The sequence below is a fragment of the Mesoplodon densirostris genome, chromosome 9 (genome assembly GCF_025265405.1).
Source record: "Mesoplodon densirostris isolate mMesDen1 chromosome 9, mMesDen1 primary haplotype, whole genome shotgun sequence".
NCBI classification, from domain to species: Eukaryota; Metazoa; Chordata; class Mammalia; order Artiodactyla; family Ziphiidae; genus Mesoplodon; species Mesoplodon densirostris.
This window is the reverse complement of record NC_082669.1, coordinates 53,914,399-53,935,758: the sequence shown is the minus strand read 5'-3', so window position 1 is coordinate 53,935,758 and position 21,360 is coordinate 53,914,399. Positions and strand designations below refer to the sequence as shown.

The window sequence follows — 21,360 nt, the reverse complement described above, 5'->3', positions numbered from 1 at the left end:
GGAAAAGGAAGATTACCTGTCCCACCTTAAACTAGGATAGAAGTTCTCTTTTTCAAGACCCACCCAGAGGGACACATATCAGATTTAAAAGTATTAGTCACCACAGGTCATTTGCATTTTTCTACCCAACCAAGACTAGGAACAGAGAAAAGCTTTACCACTGAAGAGCGCTATCCGGAGGAAAACAAACAAACAAACAACGTAGTAAACTACATAGCAATGTTAAAGCTGTGATGCCCCTAAAAGGTGGGATCTAGAACCACTAAAGTGATTTCTGACCATGGAGGGGTGAGGCAAGGTAGGTGAGCCTGGAGAAAGGAAACTTACAAGCAACAAACCCTGAGGTTAGAAGGTGGGATAAAACAGATGAGGATGAGCTAGGGTGGTAATACAAGACCAATGAGACTGAGTGGAGAGGGGAACTCTGCTGAATCAAGTCCAGCCTCACAGGTCTCAGGGAGTTTAGCTGATGATACCAACGGCCAGCAGAACGGAGGAGACCGCCTGCCAGGTCACTCTCTCGCAATGCAATCAAGTTTCCAGAAGCTCAAAGCTCAAATTGTTAGTGACTTCACCTGGTAATTACCAATACACCAAAAGCAGTGTTTTGAAAGGCAGCACCCAGGCCTGTGGAATGCCTCTGAACTAGATTAAACCACCAGGCTAGTAATTAAACTAACTTTATATGGGAGAGGTCTCTTGCTCAAACTTGAGCAATCCTGCTCATTTCAGGAAAGCCATTTCAGTACAAAAGTGGAAACAAGAAACTTCTGAGCCTCAATTTCAGCTCAGATACCACCGTTGGCACCTCTATTCTCCTAACTACAAAATTAGGAGACCAACTACTTCCAAGGGGTGTTAAAGGGGATTAAGATTATGAAACACTGTGAAGATGAAAAGACTAAAACTCAGTCTTGTTTCATTTGCAGGTAGTTTAACAGTCTTTGTTTCTGTGTCAGCAAACAAGTTTTTACCATTTTATCCATCTAGACATTTCGATAGCAGTCACTGCCATAGTACCTAAGTGCTTTTTACCAGACAACCCACTGAAAGACTGCTTGGCAGCTTGTCAAACTGACATGCTGCTGCATCGTGTGATAGCCTGCAAGAGACTAAAAATTCAGAAGAGAAGATGATTTTTCTTCAAATTGATGAATGCTATGCCTCATGACAATACTGTTTATTTCTTACAGCTGGATAACAATTTGGTAAATGAAACAGCTATCACGTTGTGTTCCACTGCACAATCACTTCGAGCATTTTAAGTGCTACTTAAAAAAAATCAGCATGTTTATTCCTAAACACTACAAGATGCCTAAATATAAGGCAAGGTTCCCCCAAAAAACTAACCTCAGAGAAGAGGATGTTACATAATATTTGATCCTCACAAAGTCTCAGATCTTGGGGTACTCTTCCAACCACTTGACCTTGAGAAGTACAGAGCTCTATTTGTGGAAGGCAGATTTACCTGAAACAACCTCAATTATTACTAATACTGGATGTTTACCAAGGTCACCTAAAAAAACTGAGTTAAAAAGAAAAGGGTAAAAAAGTATTCCTGGGGAATACTTTTACAAATGCTGTGCTGAATGTCAGAGCAAGGCATTTAAAGTTCACTCTAAAAAGCAATATATTACATATGGGACCACTATATATCCATTCAGGATAAATTGGGAATAGAAAAGAAAGAAAGCAACTGTCGTAATGTTATGTGCCTGTGGGACAAAATTTCTAGGGACAATATTGCACAGAGTCCAAAAGTGACTTCCTCTTGACAGCTTGAAACGAAAATGAAGACGATGGACTTTGCAAAACCATGTGAATGGCTGATTTAAAATGTGGTTAAGTGGTGATCAAGACGCTGATTCAAAATTCATATGAGAAACTTGAATAAAATATTTCTTGATATGTGTGTATAGAAAAAAGCAATATTAATTTTATGTAATGTGATTTTATATATCTATGTGTCAATAAATGAAAACCAACATTTTAAGTAGTTGTTTGACTTACCTTCCTATATCCCTAAAGGTTTACTTATTCAAGTTGGCCATGAAACTTTTTTTTTAATCTTCTCATTGAAAAACGGTGAACACCTTATATCTGATGAAGCCTTATAACAGGGCATATATGAAGCTAATTCTAGTTCATTACAACTTCTTTGGCAGAAGAGTGCAAATAACAAATTTCAAGAATTTTCTATAATTTTGGTTTTGCGATCATTCTGAAAAACTGTTTTCTAAATGATAAATGGTTAAGATGCAAAATAATTATGAAAAGGCACACATAGGGATAGGTTTGGAATGTACAGGATCAGAACATAAATTCCTGATCTGGTATGGGCTTCGCGCACGTGGGTAAACTGAGCTCAGCCCATCTCCCGAAAGATGGTGCCCTGTGATCCTGGCAGCTATCTTTCATAGACAACAGCACTGAGAATTAGGTTTTTATATCAGTAACAGATCCAAACAAAACTCCACCCAGTGCTGCGGCAAAGAGTTGTGCACTGAACAGTGTCTGTGGGGGTCATGACATCATACTCATCCTTGATTTATGTTTTCTAAGGACAGTTATTTGGCAGATGGCAGGAAAGGACACCTCCTTCTAACTGGCATGAAGGTACCCTATGAGCTCCAGCAGAAGATCTTCTCTATGTATAGAAATGTGAGGAATCAATTTCATGCCTATGAGCAGTTACTAGTTTAGGAGATGAGCATATACTCAAATAAATGACTGAAAAGAGTTACCTTGTAGATCCCAAAGAAGCCCAGGTCCCTTAGGACAGACAGAGCACTGACTCGGGGACCAGTGGTGATCTCTCCAGCCACCTGCAAACGGATCTTGACAATTTCCAAAGGATTTGTGAAAATCACCTGGGAGCCTCCTGCCTAAAAGGGAGAAAAAGAAAAGATTTAGTATAAAGCAGGGTGGCTCAGAAAGAGATGAGTGATTCTCTTCAAAGGAGCTCAGAACAGTCTATTCTCAACAGACTGTAGTTTCAATCCTTGTCCCATCAATTAAAACAGCGATTATGAGTTTGAATCAAAATATAGTTACTGCCTGGGAGGACCTGGGTCAGGCTCTATTTCCTTCATGTGGAGGGTGAAAGAGAGCAAAGACCAGAGACTTAGCCCAACACAGAGAGGCTTCTTTTGGCCTCACCCAAGTCCTCACACTAAAATGACAAGCATTCCTTGAAGCACAATCAACTGCCGCCACAGGACTCAAAGCCAAGCACACAAAGGCAGCCATAAAATGACAGTCAAGTGGTATCCAAATAAAGAGACATGAATCTGCCTGTCAGAGCAGGAGGGGGGCAGAGAGGACACAGGCTCTCGCATGATGTACTTCATAATTCTGTCAATATTTCAACAATTGCCAGAGGACATGCAAACTTAGATGAAAGCTATTTTTTCTTCTCTTAAAAAATCAGATCGCTCATCAAACACCGTTTTATGGACTTATGTATTATATTTACGTATTATCTGTGTATAGAATTGCTCTTTTCATACAAGATAAATGTCAAAGTAGTAAAAATATGCATTAAATCAATTACAGCCCAAACTTTGAACAATGTGTGTTCATTCCAGCAAATGGCTGGGTGCCTCACCTCTAAGATCATCAGTGGAAATCTCTAAAGTGCACACCATAAGGGGAATTTTAAGCTAGCTATTTTGAAGCTAAGCCTATATTTATTATAAGCAATTACATTCTTACTGTACTTCAACTTGTTATTCCTTGTCTCAAATATATTTTTATATCATCCAAACTAAGGCTGACATAGAATGTACTTCAGAATCTTCATTATACAGCGACGTCACCGAACCAGACCACAGACATGGTGCTGACATTTACAGCTTAGCAGATGCTATCATGGTAACATGCACAATTTGGGTCAATATCATACCAAACTACTTCTTGCCAGATCCTCTGATCCTATCAACCAACGTGCGTGCCTTCACAAAATGGCTTGTGCTAATCAAAACCAGCTGTAAGGATGGTCTTTAAAGTACTGTTTAATACCTGGAAATAAAAATTAGAAACATAAACATGCACTGGGAAGGGATAGATTAAATGCATTTGAGTATGTTCCTGAAATGAGATATTATGCTGCCAATGAAAATAAGGTGGGAAATGTTCAATACACATTGTGAAGTAAAAACTCTCAGATGCGTAAATGCACGTATGCCTCTCCTGCTGCTATCCCTGACCATCATGTAGAAGAGACACACCAATGTAGTGCTTTTGAGGTGGTGGGTTACAGATTTCTTTTCTGCTGTGTTTTCTGTTTCTTCTGCATAGATCGTGTTACTTCTATAAAGAAGTTATGTAGCAGTATTCATTTTTATCTAATAGGAGCAGCAACGTTAACCAAAAAAAACAAAGAAAAATGTTCATCCTTTTAACTCTCTCAATCAAATCGTTTTTCCATTTTTACCAACTTGATACCTTAGTCAAGATACATTTGTTCCTAAAAACAGACTAGGATTTTCCCTCTCTCCACACATTCAAACTATGGAGAAGGCAGTATTCCCCTGTGTTTAGACTGCCAGAGACTCCCTCTCTGTACTTGCTTAAATCATGTTTCACCCATCACCTTCGTCTCTCCTGAGTGACTCTACAGAAGTGGTAGGAAAAACCTGGGTTGTATTCACGAAAAGGCCCACAAAAGGCCCTTCTAAAGTGGGAGGGAGAGGCTGGTGTGTTCTTCTGGTCCACACGAAGCCATTCTGCTTCCACTGCTCCCAGGGCTCAGAAGAGCCATGCTTTGCTCCCAGGCTGCTGTGACCCGCAGGCAGGTGGGAAGACCAACCCCTGCAGCCCTTGAGTATTTTGTGAGTTGGCACCTGCATCTTTCCAAGCGATAAGGAGGGGGTTGCTGACGGGAGGCAAAATGAAGAGATGAAAAGGACCTGGCCTAGTAACAGCACTGAGGGTACAGCAGGGATTATGTCTGTGCTTCTGGACCTGAGTTCTCATGTTGTGAAAATGAATACAATTTAAAAAATTGTTTCATGGGGCAGAAGTGCTGGGAAAGATTCGCTGAGTTGGAATTAACCTGAGGCTGACTTTTAAAAGCTCAGAAGTGGGTAAGACCGTGTCTACCACGGGTAGAATGGCGAGCAGTCAGCGTACATATACATGGATCTTCTTGAAAAACAGAACAGGAACGCGACGCACACTCACCAAGTGCTGCCAACAGCGGCAAAGGGGCGGTTGAGTATCACATGTGACAACTGATCCTCAGTCACTACTGGTCGTACCATCTCACTTGTTACGAGGATCAAAGACACGGCGAATGTACAGCAGCCGGCACGGTGCTCAAACAGTGACTCCAAACACATTGGTTTCCTCTCCTCTAGCTCCTAAACTGATGGCTCTCCTCCCTGGTGGCATGTTACAACTGCTTGCAGAGCTTTTCAAACATAGTGACTTCTAGATCTTACTCCTGATAAATAAGATTTCTACCTTTGCCCCTTCCTATGTGATTAAAACGTGTGGTGAGAGTTGAGAATCATTTTACTTCACTGCATCATCTCTAGGCTGCCTTTCAACTCTGAGAGGCTGCTTAAAGGGCTTAAAGCTGTGATTTCTAATTCTAGTTTTCTACATTCTTTCAGAGAGTAACATTTATATGTTTTACATCTGATCTCGTAACAAACCTTTTATACATCTCCAAGTGGTAGCATTATTAAAGGGTATGATTGTTAGGTATACAATTGCTATCTTATTCATTATCTGATATCATAACTAATACCCACAAAGGTTAATATTATATGCAATAAAACAAGAAATTATACTCAACTCCCTTGACTCCAAGCCAACTGACAGATACCAATCTTTTAGCATCGCACAGTGAAGTCTGTCTAATCACTAATGATGATGCAAAAGTTCCCTTCAGAGAGCTGCAGGGAACAGAGGCAGTGGGAAGAAAGAGTGCAGTGATACTAAGAAAAAAATAATGTCGCACTAGTTACCTCTGGTGGGCTCAGAAAGAAAGAACCTACAGACTCAAAGTGGCACATTGTAGAGGGGCTGAAGATGAATCGGCTCTTTGGAGTCAAGCTGGAAGGAAATGAGAGACTCCAAGGCACCAAGAGAAGATGCTTATCATCAGATGCATGATGTCTGGGCACCATCACGACTTGATCGCTGAGCAGTGCACTACTGCTGCTCTTCAGTCTCCTGGTCTATTATCCATTCACAGTACCTTACCCACGTCCCTCCTCTGCAGAGATCAAAGAGAGCTGAATCTGCAGACAGTGCACAGGAACACCTATTGTGCACGTGATGTCTCTGTGTCCCTCATCACTTGAAGGCTCTGGCTGTGTGAAGACACTGCTTTTTGTATGTGGGCAATTTTGTCACAAATCATTTCCCTGTGACTTTCTGGAATCTGTGACAAGTAGGCCAGGTGACGATTTTCCATACAGGAACTGGCTCCGTGTGGCATATTATGTTTACAGTGGGGAGACTGACTTGTCTTCAGGTTTCTCAGTATCGTCTTTGTGACTGAAATCTTAGTTGCTATCCAGTATCTGGATCCATCTAAAGAGAAACACATATACCTATTGCAGGCTCACTTCTCCTACTTGATCATTCATTCATATATTTATCCACCAAATATTTATAAGCAATCATGTTCAAAGTTTGTCCTAGCAACAATAAAGACACAAGATGAGTGAGAAAGAATTCCTGTTCTCAAGGAGTTTGAAACAGGAGTAGAGATAATAAATATTCCTTAAGCATCCATCATAGGCTATTAGGGTGTTGCTTTGCATGTATACGTATCTTCAGTCTACTCAAAATATATGTTTTTCCAGGTTTTACATAAGAGGAAATTGAGGCATAGGAAGATTAAAGCAACTATTACGGGCTGCACTGTGTTCCACCGAAATTCATATACTGAAGTCTTAGCCCTCAGTACCTCAGAATGTGACTGTATTTGAAGATAGGACCTTTTAAGAGGTAATTAAGGTAAAATGAAATCCTATGAGTAAGCCCTAATCCAACGTGCCTGGTGTCCTTACAACAAGAGGAAACCGAGATATACAGAGAAAGGACCATGTGAGGCGGAGTAAGAAGGCGGCCATCTTCAAGCCAAGAAAAGGAGCCTCAGAAGAAACCAACCTTGCTGACACCTTGGTCTTCGACTTCCAGACTCCAGAAATGTGAGAAAATAAACTTATGTTAAGTCACCCAGTCTGTGGTATTCTGCTATGGCAGCTCTAGCAAACTAATACAGCAACTTACCCTTAGGGCTACACAACCAGCAAGCAGAGGAAAGACTGAGTCCAAGAAATATACTCCTTATGAATACAAAAAATGGCACGTGAGAAAAGATAAGTGAGATAAGAGCTAAAGTCCAGACACATTGCCGTGGCAATTCAAAGGAGGGAGAGATTTCTGCTGACTTGGATAATCTGGGGAGGTGGTAAAACATGTAAGATAATGCATCAACTGGTGACTGAAATGCAATTAGGATTTAGGTAATCCAGGCAAGGAATGACATAAAGCAACAGTGACAAGAGCTTGCTACACTTGAGGGTAAAGAGACCCAGCACCACATCTGTCCAAAGAGATTTAAATTAGAATGATAATTATGATGAGATCAACATTATCGTCCCATAGCATTTACTGAGTAGTTACTATGTACCAGGCATCATGCTAAGAACTTTGTAAGAATTTTCTCTTTTGGTCCTCATAATGTCATAAGGTAGGTAATAATATTATTCCAGCTTTATAAGTGAGCAACCAAGGCTGAAAAGAGGTTACGTAACTTGCCTGAGGTCACACAGCTAGGAAGGTGGAGCCTGGATTCAAAGCTAGACCTGCTGGATGCCAGGGCCTGAGCATTTATTTCCACTGCTTATCATGGCAGCATGGAAGAATCATTGCTTCAGATGGCCTGGAAGGGGTATGAAAGAGGATGGTGAAAAATAAGACTACTGGGGCCAAATCACGAGAGGCCTAGAATGCTACACTCAGGAATGGGGCTGCCTTCTGGGGAAGTGCCTTTGTGTGTGCCTGTGGTGGGAAGAGAGCTGGCAAATGACGCTTAGGAGCTGGAGGGTGCTGTGACTAGTATCTATGTCTCAGAAAGATGACCGGGCAGCAGAGGGGAGAGTTTATTAGGAGGGAGAGCCCTGGGGCAGGGGTAAAAATTAGGGTTTTAGCAGACTAGGTGAGAGTGAAAAAAGGCCAGAATTAGAACAATTACATTGGTAAAGAAGTAGCGGGTGGGCGGATGCAACTGAGATCAGCAGGGCTTGGATGCTGAATGTGGGGCAAAAGGAGTGGGTAGGGTTGAAGAAAGGAACAGAGTTTTTGCATATATGTAAAAGGGGGGAACAAAAGAACCTAAAGAGATGATACATCCAGAAGGCAATAGAAGGGTGTGTTGGGAATTAAGGACTGAGACACAGATGAGGACGTCACCCCACATATGTGCTAACTGAAGGCAGGAGCTTGTATGGGGTGGGAGGAAGACGAAACACCAAGAGTGGAGACCGAAGAAGTGATGACAATCTTCTGCTATACACCACAGTGCACACTGATGCAGGCTCAGAAGTCAAGAAAGGGGCTTTCCAAAGGGAGAAGAAGGCCAACAGTGGCTGCTGACACGAGGAGGAGAAGGTGAAGTCCAGCACATGGGGTGATCCGCGATAGGGGATGGGATGCTGAGGAATTACAGAGCTCCTGTAAGCTACATTTCTCCAGGGAAGTGGAAAAGAGAGAATGATAGTCATTTATGGAAGCAAGCAAAGTAGAATGAAAATTTAGGGAATTAAGGAGAAAAGATCTAGGGAGAGTGAAAAGATAGAACTGGGGATAATTGTGTTTCGCTTAAGCAAAACAGCACAAGTTCTGAGTGGAGGAGGAGGAAGAGTGGAAGGTAGTTTTGTAAAGCTGGCAGATTTGCTTTAATGACACATACAGAGTTGTGGGATGATTTTATTTCAGAGCACAAACTATTGGTCTTAGTCTTACTATACAGGTTTCAAAGATAAAGAAAATAGAATCAAATGGATCAGTATTTGGTATAAGGAACCACAACTAAAGTTCTGAAGCATAAACCAAATCAACAACAAAAGAGCCCTCAGAAGCAACAGTAAAATTATACTCTGGCTCTCAAGTAGAAGTTATGGTGAAGTCAGTCTGATTTGCAACACAGACAAGAGGATGAAGCAGCTAATGACGTCTAAGGATGAGCCCAGTGCAACTGCTCATGCCTTCTGTCCCTCAACTCGAAACAGGCTGTTAGATGCAGCACGCAGCCAGTGTTTAAACACTGAGTAGGGCTGTTTTATCTGTGCCCACCCCAGGGTACCCAGAGCCATGGGCAGCTCCACAGTGGTTCTCTAGGTTCTCTATTAAGAGCCGACTGTATGCACAGGACTGTAGGTGAGGAATGATTCAGTTTGGCGCTATGTGGACTCTTACCCAGGCTATTATCAGGTACTGAACAAGATATATTTTATTGCCTACTTGTATTGAATACCTGCATCAGTGTGACAAAAAATTCTGTAGCATTAAAAAAAAAAATAGAGCCCGACATTCAAAAACATTATATATCTTTAGAGGAGAAATATGAAACTGCTACACCAAAAAATAAAAACTTACACATTAACTTTTTTCTTTTTTAACAAGTGGCATTAACAAGAAATAACCTAATATGAAATGTATAGAACTGAAATGAAGAAAAATATAGATTTTTAAAATACAAAGGGCATACAGATTGAATACTAGAGAAACAAGTATTGTTCTTAAACTGGGAGACTCAATGTTATACAGGTGTCATTTGGTTTGTAAATTAATTTTAAATGCAAATGTAAAAAATGTCGATTTACTATAAATGAATGTAATAGTTCAAGGTTGTAAAGGTGTCAATTTTTTCATAAACTAATTTAAAATTCAGAGCAGTCTTCCTAAATAAAATCCCAACCAGGTTTCATGAAGATGTTTGAAGATAGGAATATTTTGAACAAAAAGTCACGTGGAGAATCCTGTGCCACATTAACACACATTTATAGTGTCGGTAACTTTTAAAATTTAGCCAAGACTAGATAAATGAAAAGATCCAGATATGCAAATGCTTCAGAGACACTGAAGTCCATAAAGAAATATGGAAGAGAGGTTTTCTCCCAGGTACAATATCACTGATTTTCATCAGATGCATCAAGTTTTTCTCTGTAGATTAGTCAATAAATCATGAGGAAGCCCGGCCAATAGGAGGTAAAATCCCCCTATCAGGCCAAATCTGCATCCTTGAGGAATATTTCAGACTCAGAAATGTATAACTAGTGACCTATTTTCCATTTTATTCAAATGGGCTCAGAAAATAATTACACTAGTGTGGGTTTTACCTAAATATAGCACAGTGGTTCAGCATAGGAGCAACTGAATCAGAGAAACCTGGATTTTAATTCAGGCTTCATAATTTCCTTGTATGTGACCTTGGACAAATTCTTCAAACTTACTAAGACTTAGATTCTTTATTTATATCAAAGAGATGAAAGCATTTCACAGACCCATTGTGAGGACTAAATAAAGTAGCATGTACCACAGCTAGCACAGTGCCTGACACAGAGCAGCTGCTTGAGAAATGGGGGACACCGCTGGGAGTCAGTATGGCCCATGGTTGACAGCCTAGGCTCTGACAAACTTCTTAACCTACACACTCCAAACTTATTTCACCTGTAAAATGGGCACAGGGACATTAATGCTCTTCATGCTTTCAACGTGCCAACTCCAGAGGCAGGTATATAGGAGTGAACAAAACTGACAAAGATCCCCACCCTCAGGGAGCCCATATTCTAGCTGTTATTTATAGGATTATGTGAGGAGTAAATGGAAACAAGTATATAAAGCACTGAGTCCAGTGCCTAGCACACCACAGGGCTCAATCAGTGGTACTGATTACCATTAATAAATACATGACGAAACTCTGTTTAGGTGAATTTAGTTTAGCAAACTCCTTCAAAGCCAGGACAATTGAGTTTTCAAATTTTTCTTTCCCTAGAAACTTGCAAATTAAACTTTCTTTCTGAGGAAAGCACAGTCACACTGAAGACTGGTAGGAAGCAGCTATATCAGGTAAAAAAGGGAAAAAAAGGAAGAAAAGAACTCACGTGGGACTTCTCTGGTGGCGCAGTGGTTTAGAATCCGCCTGCCAATGCAGGCGATAAGGGTTCGAGCCAGGGGAAGATCCCACATACCGCAGAGCAACTAAGCCCATGCACCACAACTACTGGACCTGTGCTCTAGAGCCCGCAAGCCACAACTACTGATCCCACGTGCCACAAATACTGAAGCCTGCGCACCTAGTGCCCGCGTTCCACAACAAAGACAAACCACTGCAATGAGAAGCCCGTGCACTGCAACAAAGAGTAGCCCCTGCTCGCTGCAACTAGAGAAAGCCCGTGTGCAGCAACAAAGACCCAACACAGCCAAAAATAAATTAATTAATTTCAAAAAAAAAAAGAAGAACTCATGTAAGTGAGTGATGGGTGATGTCGTAGAGCTCGACATAACCAGATGGTTTTTATTTAACTTAAATTCATTCAATTTTATTTAATTAAATTCAAGATGACATTCAATAAATTGTGGGTATTTTAAATTCTGAAAATTTGTTACTGAGAAATGGCTAATAATCATGTCCCGGTAAAAATGACAACGGCCAGATAGATAACCCGCATCATTTACAACACCATGTTTGTGGACTGATCTCTGTTCCATTTAGGTGTGGGCTGCCCTCAACACTGGCAAGCCACTTTGGAAATGTGCACTGCTGATCACAAAAGGGACCAAGAGAGAGACTAGATAGGGTATAGTATAGAAGATTCCCCACTGCTGAAAATGACGCACCGTGCACTCCTTCTAACCAGGTAATACGACTGCTTGAAGGAAAAGGTAACAAAATCACCCTTAATGTTCCAGATCAAGTCCTAATATTTGGACTTTAAAACTATCCCAAGTGGATGCTAGGCACCTCGTCTTGCCACCAGTACAAATGAAAGTGCCCATTCTCCATATGACAGTTCTAGCTGCGTGAGTCCTGTCTAAAGTCCATGATCTTCATAAATTCACCTTTGCATTCAGGAGGGCTGAGAGCAACCAGAAAGGGAAGCAGGGCTGTGGAAGCTACAACTATATCAGCATGAAGCCCGAGCACCAAGCTTCTCAGGTGAATGGCACTCTTATGAACACAAAGCATCACTCTTTCCAAATGCTCGAATTTTTCACATGATATGGTCCTCAGGGCTTGAAGTAAAATATAGGTTTTTTTCTTCTAATACCCCCTTTCTGAAATGGGCTAGACAGATAGTCTGCAAAGAACCTGAAATCTGACTTCTATCATAGCTTTTGCTCAGTGCCCAGGTGCTTCTGTAAGCTTGATTTTTTCTTCTCTATCTCCCACTTTTGTCACCCAAATTCCTTTTGCCATATTATGTAATGATTAACTTCATCGTTAACACTTCTGCATAGTTAACTTCATTGAGGGAAGTGATACTTCTTTCTTAAAAGTAGAATTTCAAGAAATCAAATATTTAGAAAGGCAACATAATCCAGAATCTTAATGTACTGCCCAATTTCTCTAAGTATTCCAAGAACAGTGATCTTCACAAAAATGATCTTAACATACTTTAGGTCCAATGATTGTGAACAAGTAAGTTTTAAAGTTACATGGGATTAGGGAATTCCCTGGTGGTCCAGTAGTTAGGAGTCTGCGCTTTCACTGCCAGGGCCAGGTTCAATCCCTGGCTGGGGAACTAAGATCCACAAGCCATGTGGCATGGCCCCCCAACAACAACAACAAAAAAGTTACATGGAAATTAAAAATGACTTGCCAAGGTCGTCTGCTCACTATTACAATCACAGGACATATCAGCAGCCTAAGTACATGATCTAGAAGATCAGCTCAGGAACCCCAGTTCATATTTCCCTATAATCCATTTTTTCTCACCTGTTATGAACTAAACAAGCCTTTCTCTAATGCTTCTTTACCAACCAAGATACTATCCTCGAACATTCTTTCTCGGGACTGGGTGGGGGTGAAGTCAAAAGAACTCACAAGACGAAAAAGCCCTTGTGACTCCTGCCCCTCCCCCCACCATTCTCGGCAACAGTCTTGAGAATATGCAGAGAATACTAACAGTCTTGCATGTAACAACAACAAAAAATCGATTCTGTCCTCAATCTGCTGTCCACAGAAAACGTAGCAGTGTATTTTTTTAAAAATAGTGTTATTCCTGCTATATTTTAAACTAAAAGCATTAACTATAACTGTAATTTAATCACCTCCCTTTAATTTGAATTCACATGGTAGATACTTATAGCTACTTAAAAAATTAAGTGGCAAAATGTATACGAAGAATATGTATCTTGATATTCTAATTATGCTCAATTGAATGTACTTAGATTTAAAGTGCTTTTCACAAGTGACATGTGCTAAGAATATCTAATTGCACAGTGACATTCTAAAATGTGTTCTTAAATGTGTCAAAAATAGATTAATATGAAGATATGGAATTTAATTTTTTTAAACTAAAACCCAAGTACATTATTTTGATTATTTTGATACAAATAAAATTGTAACTACAAAAAAAGGTCTACACTAGTAAATGTCTAATGATTTACATTACATGTAAAATGAATACTCAAGTGATAATGGAATGTGATATCTGAATAAATTGGAAAACAGATTTCTTAAGAAATCTAAGCTTCAACATATTTTCCATTTACTCTCTACTCCAATGTTAAATGGAGACGTGAAAATAATTTGTACGCAGTGCGGGTATTATCACGGTCTATAAAGATCACATGTACAAACAGATATTCTGCAAATAACAGTGGGTGAATTAAATTAAAACACAGTGCCCAATAGCACTCAGCTGCTGTTCACAAATACTGAAGACAGGCAGGTGCTCAGCAACCTCACAGAGAAGCTGGCAAACGTGAGAGGCATGAGGCCGAGATGCCACTCACTCTATCAAGCTCTGAAGGGAAAGTGTCAGACCCAGTGCCCTCACGAGGGGTCATCACCCTGCTTCAGTCAAGAACTTGAGTCCTTATTGCAGTTGAGAAAAGAATCTTTATCTTAACCCCTAGTGTTATGGGCTGCATTGTGTCCCTCCAAAATTCATATGCTGAAGACCTAACCCTGTACTTCTGATGTGACTATATTTGGAGAGAGGCCTTTAAAGAGGTAATTAAGGTAAAACAAGGTCATATGGGTGTGCCCTAATTCAACATGACTGGAGTCCTTAGAAGAAGAAGAGATCAGGATAAAGATAACACACAGATTGAGGGGTAACCATGTGAGGACACAGTGAGAAAATGGCCACCTGCAAGCAAAGGAGAGAGGCTTCAGAAGAAAATCAAACCTGCAGACACCTTGATCTTGGACTTCCTGCTTCTATAAGTGTGAGAAAAAAAATTTCTGTTGTTTAAGCCATGCAGCCCGTGGCATTTTGTTATGGCAGCCCTAAAAACGAATACACCTAGTTAAACTGACTAAATGCATGCCTCTAACACAAAGCAGTATGGGATTTTCTCCTTTGATGTGATGTGTAAATTAAGCTCTTAAGTAAAAAAATTCTGTGACTTGACTGTTAAGAACTTTGAAAATAGATTCTCACCACTTAACTGTTTTTGAGACAGATACCAAATTGAAATTTCCTATTCTTAATTTCTTAACTACATGGTAAGAGAGAAAAAGGGTACTCTGTTTACATGTTTTACGAATACTAAGTTTCAAATTTTCAACTTCATAGGGTTTTAACAGGCCTATAGAAGCCTGGCCAAGAAACCAAAGTGGAATCTGTTCGACTGACATTAAAAAGTAATTAAGTTACAGAGCTGTCAAATACATTCACATTTGGGCTCTGCCTATTATACATGTCTATTTTGACTACTACTACCAGAATTTCTTAATGATTTACAGACCTTCAATGTCTAAAGTATCTTAACTGTATGAAAGCTGTGACCAAATCTTTGTTCATATCTTCATATCATAACAAACCCCTCCCCTATTTATTAGAAAACCAGAAGGATGGTTCAGCGTTTGAACTGTGTTGAGTCAAATAACTCCGAGACTTTCACAATGAAGGGGAAGGGAGGAAAACAGAAGAGAGACATCTGGCTGGCTCAGTGTCTATCACGAGATGAACTTGCTTCTAGTAAGATGACATTTCTGAGCCATCAAAGGCAGCCCTTAGCCAGGTAGGCCAGTGCTATGAACCCTTACTGTCATCAGATACCTTTTATTTTTGCTCCAAGTTCAAGTAAAAGTATGGAGAAAGAACTTTTCATAGAAGCAGGCAGGCCATAGAATTCTTATCGCAGCCCAGTGCCTTAGTCCTATCCCCCAGAAGACTTACTGGGCAAACTGTGATGGAGCAAAATTATTTTCATAATCCTCCAAAATCCAGAGTTTAATTAAGGTTCGCTCTTGGAGTTGCATCTTCTATGGGTTTAGAAAAATGTTTAACAACATATTACCATCATTATAATATCATACAGAGTATTTTCACTGCCCTAAAAATCCTCTGTGCTCTGCCTGTTCATCCCTCCCCCCCAACTCCTGGCAACAACTGATCCTTCTGCTGTCTCCGTAGTTTTGCCTTTCCCAGAATGTCCTATAGTTCGAACCATACAGTTTGTAGCAGCTGTAAAGGTTTTTGCTGAAAACATAAGTTTTCAACTTCTTTGGGTAGATACCAAGGAATGCAATTACTGGATCTTACTATGAGAGTACGTTTAGTTTTGTAAGAAACTTCCAAACTGTCTTCCAAAGTGGCTGCACCATTTTGCATTCCTACCAGCAACAAATCAGAGTTCCTGTTGCTCCACATCCTCACCAGCCTTTGATATCGTCAGTGTTCTGGATTTCACCCATTCTAAAAGGCATATAGTGGTATCTCACTGTTGTTAGTCTTTTTTTTAAAGCCACTCTTTTATATGATTCCTTCATGATTCTGACATAATTTCACATGTTAACCATTCGATAAAATCTTTTCTACTAAGACCATAAGCAATAATGAATAAGTTATACCAAGTGCCCCAAGTTGTTTATCTTCATCCTGTTCTTAAGGTTCTGCATATATTTGTGCGTTAGTTTATTTACCATTTTTAGAAATGAAGCCAAATAAAATAAATAGAAGCTTTTTGGCTCCTTTCCTGAGTGACCAATGAAAACATTACTTGTGAAACATCCTGGGTATGTACATATGTAGGCATGTTACAGCTATTCCTTAAGGTCCATCAATTCCTGTGCCCTGCTCCAATCTCTGGAGGCATTGTGTCTTCACTGCCCATCTATAAGGAAGGTAACAGCAACAGAGTGTATCAAATGACTACCTTATGTTTACTGCCCTCATCACCAACACCTTCTAGTCAAGCATTTATTCATTCCACAACTATGTTTAAGCCTCTCCCATGTGTCAGACACAAGGCTAGATACAGAGCATAACAGTGAGACAGGGGTCCTGTCCTACACATTTATAGATGTCTCAGTTCCATCAACATTTACCCAAGGTCCCCAGGATACAATTAGCTGTCAGCACAGTTATAAAGGAAAAGCTCAAGTGGCAAAGCAGGACCACATTTGACAAAGACAACAGGTCATACATAATACCTGATATAGTCTCTAAGCCTTGCAGTCAGTAGAGCTGGAAGTCAGGGATAAAGCATTAAGTACAGATTAAGAAAACTTATGATATGAGAATTGAAGAATTATGGGCAGTTTCTTTTGCTTTGTTTTCTACCCTAGCTTTAATATGGTTATTTTTTTCTTAATAATCACAATTATAACATATGTTGAAAGACAGAAAATGTTTATGATATGAACTTGACTAAAATACGTATGTTTGGGGACTTCCCTGATGGCACAGTGGTTAAGACTCCACACTCCCAATGCAGGGGACCCGGGTTCGATCCCTGGACAGGGAACTAGATCCCACATGCATGCGGCAACTAAGGAGGCGGCAAGCCGCAACTAAGAAGCCCACGAACCGCAACTAACGAACTCATGTGCCGCAACTAAGGAGCTGGCGAGCCATAACTAAGGAGCCGGTGAGCCACAACTAAGGAGCCCACGAGCCACAGCTAAGACCTGGTGCAACCAAATAAATAAATAAATATTAAATAAATAAATAAAATAAAATATGTATGTTGGGTACTATTTTCGTTTGTAAAAATACAGAAATGAATGAAAAGTATCTTAAATAATGTAAAGCTTATGAAACAAGGATAAGTTAATTCACTAGAATCATGTTGGAAGTCATCTATTAAACTATAAATTACCATTGGGGGTAAAAAAAAACCTTACAATATGATCTTACATTTTGGGGGTATGCAAAAAAATCTCCCAGAGATACTCCAAATAATAATAACAAAATTTGAAAACAATGTAACTAAACATTAGATTTTCATTAAACTACAAATAAATTATAATGATGTTAAGCATTAAAAAAATAATAACCTTATTTCCATAGCATCATTATAACACATAATAAATCATGGCTACTTGACACGTTACACAGCAGCCTCACAGAAATACAACTTAATGACTGAGCCTCATATCATTCTATATTTATTAAGTAGTATATGTGCACAGAGACTTTCACAGAAAACTACACCATGAGGCCACATCTCCACAGAAAGCCCTGGGAAGAGAAAGATCACAAAAGTACGACTTAAATCCACTTGAGGCACTCTGACTCGACCACTCTGATTGCCAGAACATATGTGTTCATTACATGAGGAAATTTTCTTCCTGGTTTGATATGACTGGGTTTGAAATCTCAAGTGATTTCAAGCTCAGACATAAGGAATAAGGCTTTGGGTATATTTTATAACAAAAGTACCTAAACTACTATTCACAGGATACTTACAGAATTCAAGCTAAAACCAAAATGGTACAAAAAGGGTTTGAACACATTTATAAATAGTTGAAACAAATGGATTTGTTAAGCAAAGTTATTAATATCTGGGTGGGTCATGACTACTGCTCTACAACCGGGCACACAAAGATGAGGAATGCCAATCAAATTTCCTCTCAAAAATTAAATGAAAAACAAAACAAAATTGAGCAATTAGCTAGGGCTGAGGATGAAAAGAAGCTGAAGATCATACTGTAGGGTGAGCGCCCAGCTGGCCAGTAAAAGCATGACAGGGATTCTTGAGGAAATGAACACCATGAGGACGAGAAGAAATGGATCAGTGAAGTAAAAAGATGCACAGAACACTGACAACACCAAATGCTGGCAAGGATGTGGAGCAACAGAACTCTCCTTCCTTGCTGGTAGGGATGCAAAATGGTACAGCCACTTTGGAAGACAGCTTGGAGGTTTCTTATAAAACTAAACATACTCTTACAGTAAGATCCAACAATTGCACTCCTTGGTATTTACCCAAAGGAGTTGAAAACTTACGTTTTCAACAAAAACCTGGCACAAGGTTCTTTACGGCAGTTTTATTTACAAGTGCCAAAACTTGGAAGAAACCAAGATGTCCTTCAGTAGGTAAACAGATAAATAAACTGTGGTACACTCAAAGAAATATTACTGAGTGCTGAAAAGAAATGAGCTATGAGGCCATGAAAAGACATGAAGGAACCTTAAATGCACATTACTAAGTGAAAGGAGTCAATCTGCAAGGACTACAAAACTGTATGGTTCCAAACATAAGACATTCTGGAAAAGGTAAAACCATGGAGACAGTACAAAGATCAACGGTTGCTAGGGGTGGGGCAGGGAGGCAGAGCACAGAGGATTTTCAGGGCAGTGAGAACACTCTGCATGGTATCATAATGATGCATATATGTCATACATTTGTCCAAGCCCGTAGAATGCATGACACCATGAATGGACCCTAAGGTAAACCATGGACTTCGAATGACTAATGTGCCAATGTAGATTCATCAACTGTAACAAATGTACCACTCTGGTGGGGATGCTGGTAACGGGGAGGCTATGCGCGTGTGGGGACAGGGGGTATATGGGAAATCTCTGTATCTTTCTCTCAAAATTGTGAATCAAAAACTGCTCTTAAGAAAGTAAAGTCTTAAAAAAATATGCAGAGAGATGCAAAGTCCCTGTGAGAGAGACCAAGAAGGCCCAGAGAAAATAGAGAAAGTTGCCAGTGCACAGAACTGCCTCAATTCTCAAGCGCCTTTGATTTCATTTCATGTACACCCTTCAGGGAGACTTTCATTTAGTTATTGCTTTTCTTTAGTGAGTTTCTGCTCCCTTCAACCAAGAGCAATGTGGGACAGGAATGGGTTCCAGAATCAGCAACAGGTCCTTGGAGAAGACATGTGATTCATTATGAAATCTTCATAAAGTGGAGGGCAATGAGGATGTTCCCATCCTACAACACTGCTTATTGAACCCTCCAGTGGTAGTTTAAAGATTCTTGGCTGCTCTTCTCATTGAGAGGTAGAGTCTAATTTCTCTCCTCTTGAATCCAGGCTGGTCTAAGTGGCTTGTTTGACCAGTAGAATGCAGAAGAAGTGCTACTGAAAGCTAGGTCATAAGAAGTTTTGCAGTTTCTGCCCAGGACTCTTAGAATGCCTACTTGTGGGAAGCTTTCTTAGAATCAAGCAGCCGAGGTTTGAAAAGTTCAAGGTACATAATAGAGGAACGCAGTAGGTGCTCTGGACCACAGCCCCAGCTGCTCCCAGGCAACAGTGAGCGTCACCGCCAGCCCAAGTGTGAGCCATCCTGCACATCTATTCCAGTGGAGCCTTCAGATGATTCCAGCCCCAGCTGCTGTCTGCCTGTCACCACATGGAGATCACAAAGGAGAACTGCCCAGGTGAACCCAGTCAGCCCACAGAACCAGGAGAGATAATAATAAATTGCTGTTTGAAGCCACTAAGTTGTACGATGACTTGTTATACAACGATAGATAACTAGAACACCTCTCCTCCTCAGTGACAGAGAAACACTGAAATCATTCCCATTAGGGAGAAGAGGAGGAGCGGGGACAGTAAGGCAGGTAGGGAACGTGTGTATTGGCAGTGGGGAGGGTTACAATTTTAAATTTACTCAGTATTCATCATGAGTTTAAATGGTAGGATTGAAGAAATGACTTTAGCGAAGAAACTCCAAGTTACATAACACTTGGTTACATAAATATACCATTCCAACTATATTTATATAAAATCATATATATCCACACATCTATAAGACATACTCATTGTATGCCAGCCACATTATAGCACTTAAAAGTAATATTCCCATTTACTATTCTTTTCTTCCAAGCAAGGCATTAGTAAGAAAAAAATGCAAAGGCATCAGTATGGGAATCATTGGGTCTATGTTCCTGTAGCACTGGGTCAGAATGAAGCATCCAAAAGCAAACATTCATCTTGCTTAGGGATACACTCAGATGTCACAAAAAGTATAAAAAACAGGCATGGGAATGAAAAACACCAATTTCAGGGTAGTTTTATCTCTTGGGAGATGAGGGAGGAAAAAGCTATTGGGACAGGTAAATATAAGAGGGCCTCTGGGTGCATTTGTCAAGTTTGACATATTAAACTAAGTGTCCGGCACATGGGTGTGTCTTTTTGTTTTACAAAAATCATAAAAATTAACTGCAATTGAACGTAATGCAAAAAAAAAAAAATAAACCGTTATAAAAACGTTCCTTAAGGGCTTCCCTGGTGGCGCAGTGGTTGAGAGTCCACCTGCCGATGCAGGGGCCAAGGGTTCGTGCCCCGGTCCAGGAAGATCCCACGTGCCGCAGAGCGGCTGGGCCCGTGAGCCATGGCCGCTGAGCCTGCGCGTCCGGAGCCTGTGCTCCTCAATGGGAGAGGCCACAACAGTGAGAGGTCTGTGTACCGCGAAACAAAACAAAACAAAACAAAAATTCCTTAAAAATGGTATCTGATACATGGCTGTACAAACAAGCAAAAAATACCATGTATATGAGAATCACCACAATAATGGGAACATAGGCCACTATATTAGGGTCACACTTACTTGCAGGGGAGAGCAATTAAGATTGCTCTTCATGCCATGTTTTTCCATGGTGATATTCTCACCAATCCCTTTCAGAACCAGTGATGTGAGCATGTCAATTATTCTTCCCACTTAAAATGAATATAAGCTCCCATAAGCATTAGATATATTTACACATATACCCACACCAAATGCACATGTATGTATCTCGACAGAAAAATTACCAATAGCATTTTTCACAGAACTAGAACAAAAAATCTTAAAATTTGTATGGCGACACAAAGGACCCCGAATAGCCACAGCAATCTTGAGAAAGAAAAACGGAGCTGGAGGAATCAGGCTCTCAGACTTCAGATTAAACTACAAAGCTATAGTCATCAAAACAGTATGG

At 40.2% G+C, this 21,360-nt stretch overlaps 1 protein-coding gene across 2 annotated transcripts in view; it reads right to left on the bottom strand.

Annotated features, from left to right (window-relative positions):
- SLC25A13 (solute carrier family 25 member 13) overlaps nucleotides 1–21,360 on the bottom strand; it is a 209,686-nt gene that overhangs the window by 28,087 nt on the left and 160,239 nt on the right. For both annotated transcript variants that reach the window (XM_060108215.1, XM_060108216.1), the window contains exon 14: nucleotides 2,745–2,885. In XM_060108215.1, coding sequence (XP_059964198.1) covers nucleotides 2,745–2,885 — 141 coding nt within the window. The remainder of the gene's footprint in view (nucleotides 1–2,744; nucleotides 2,886–21,360) is intronic.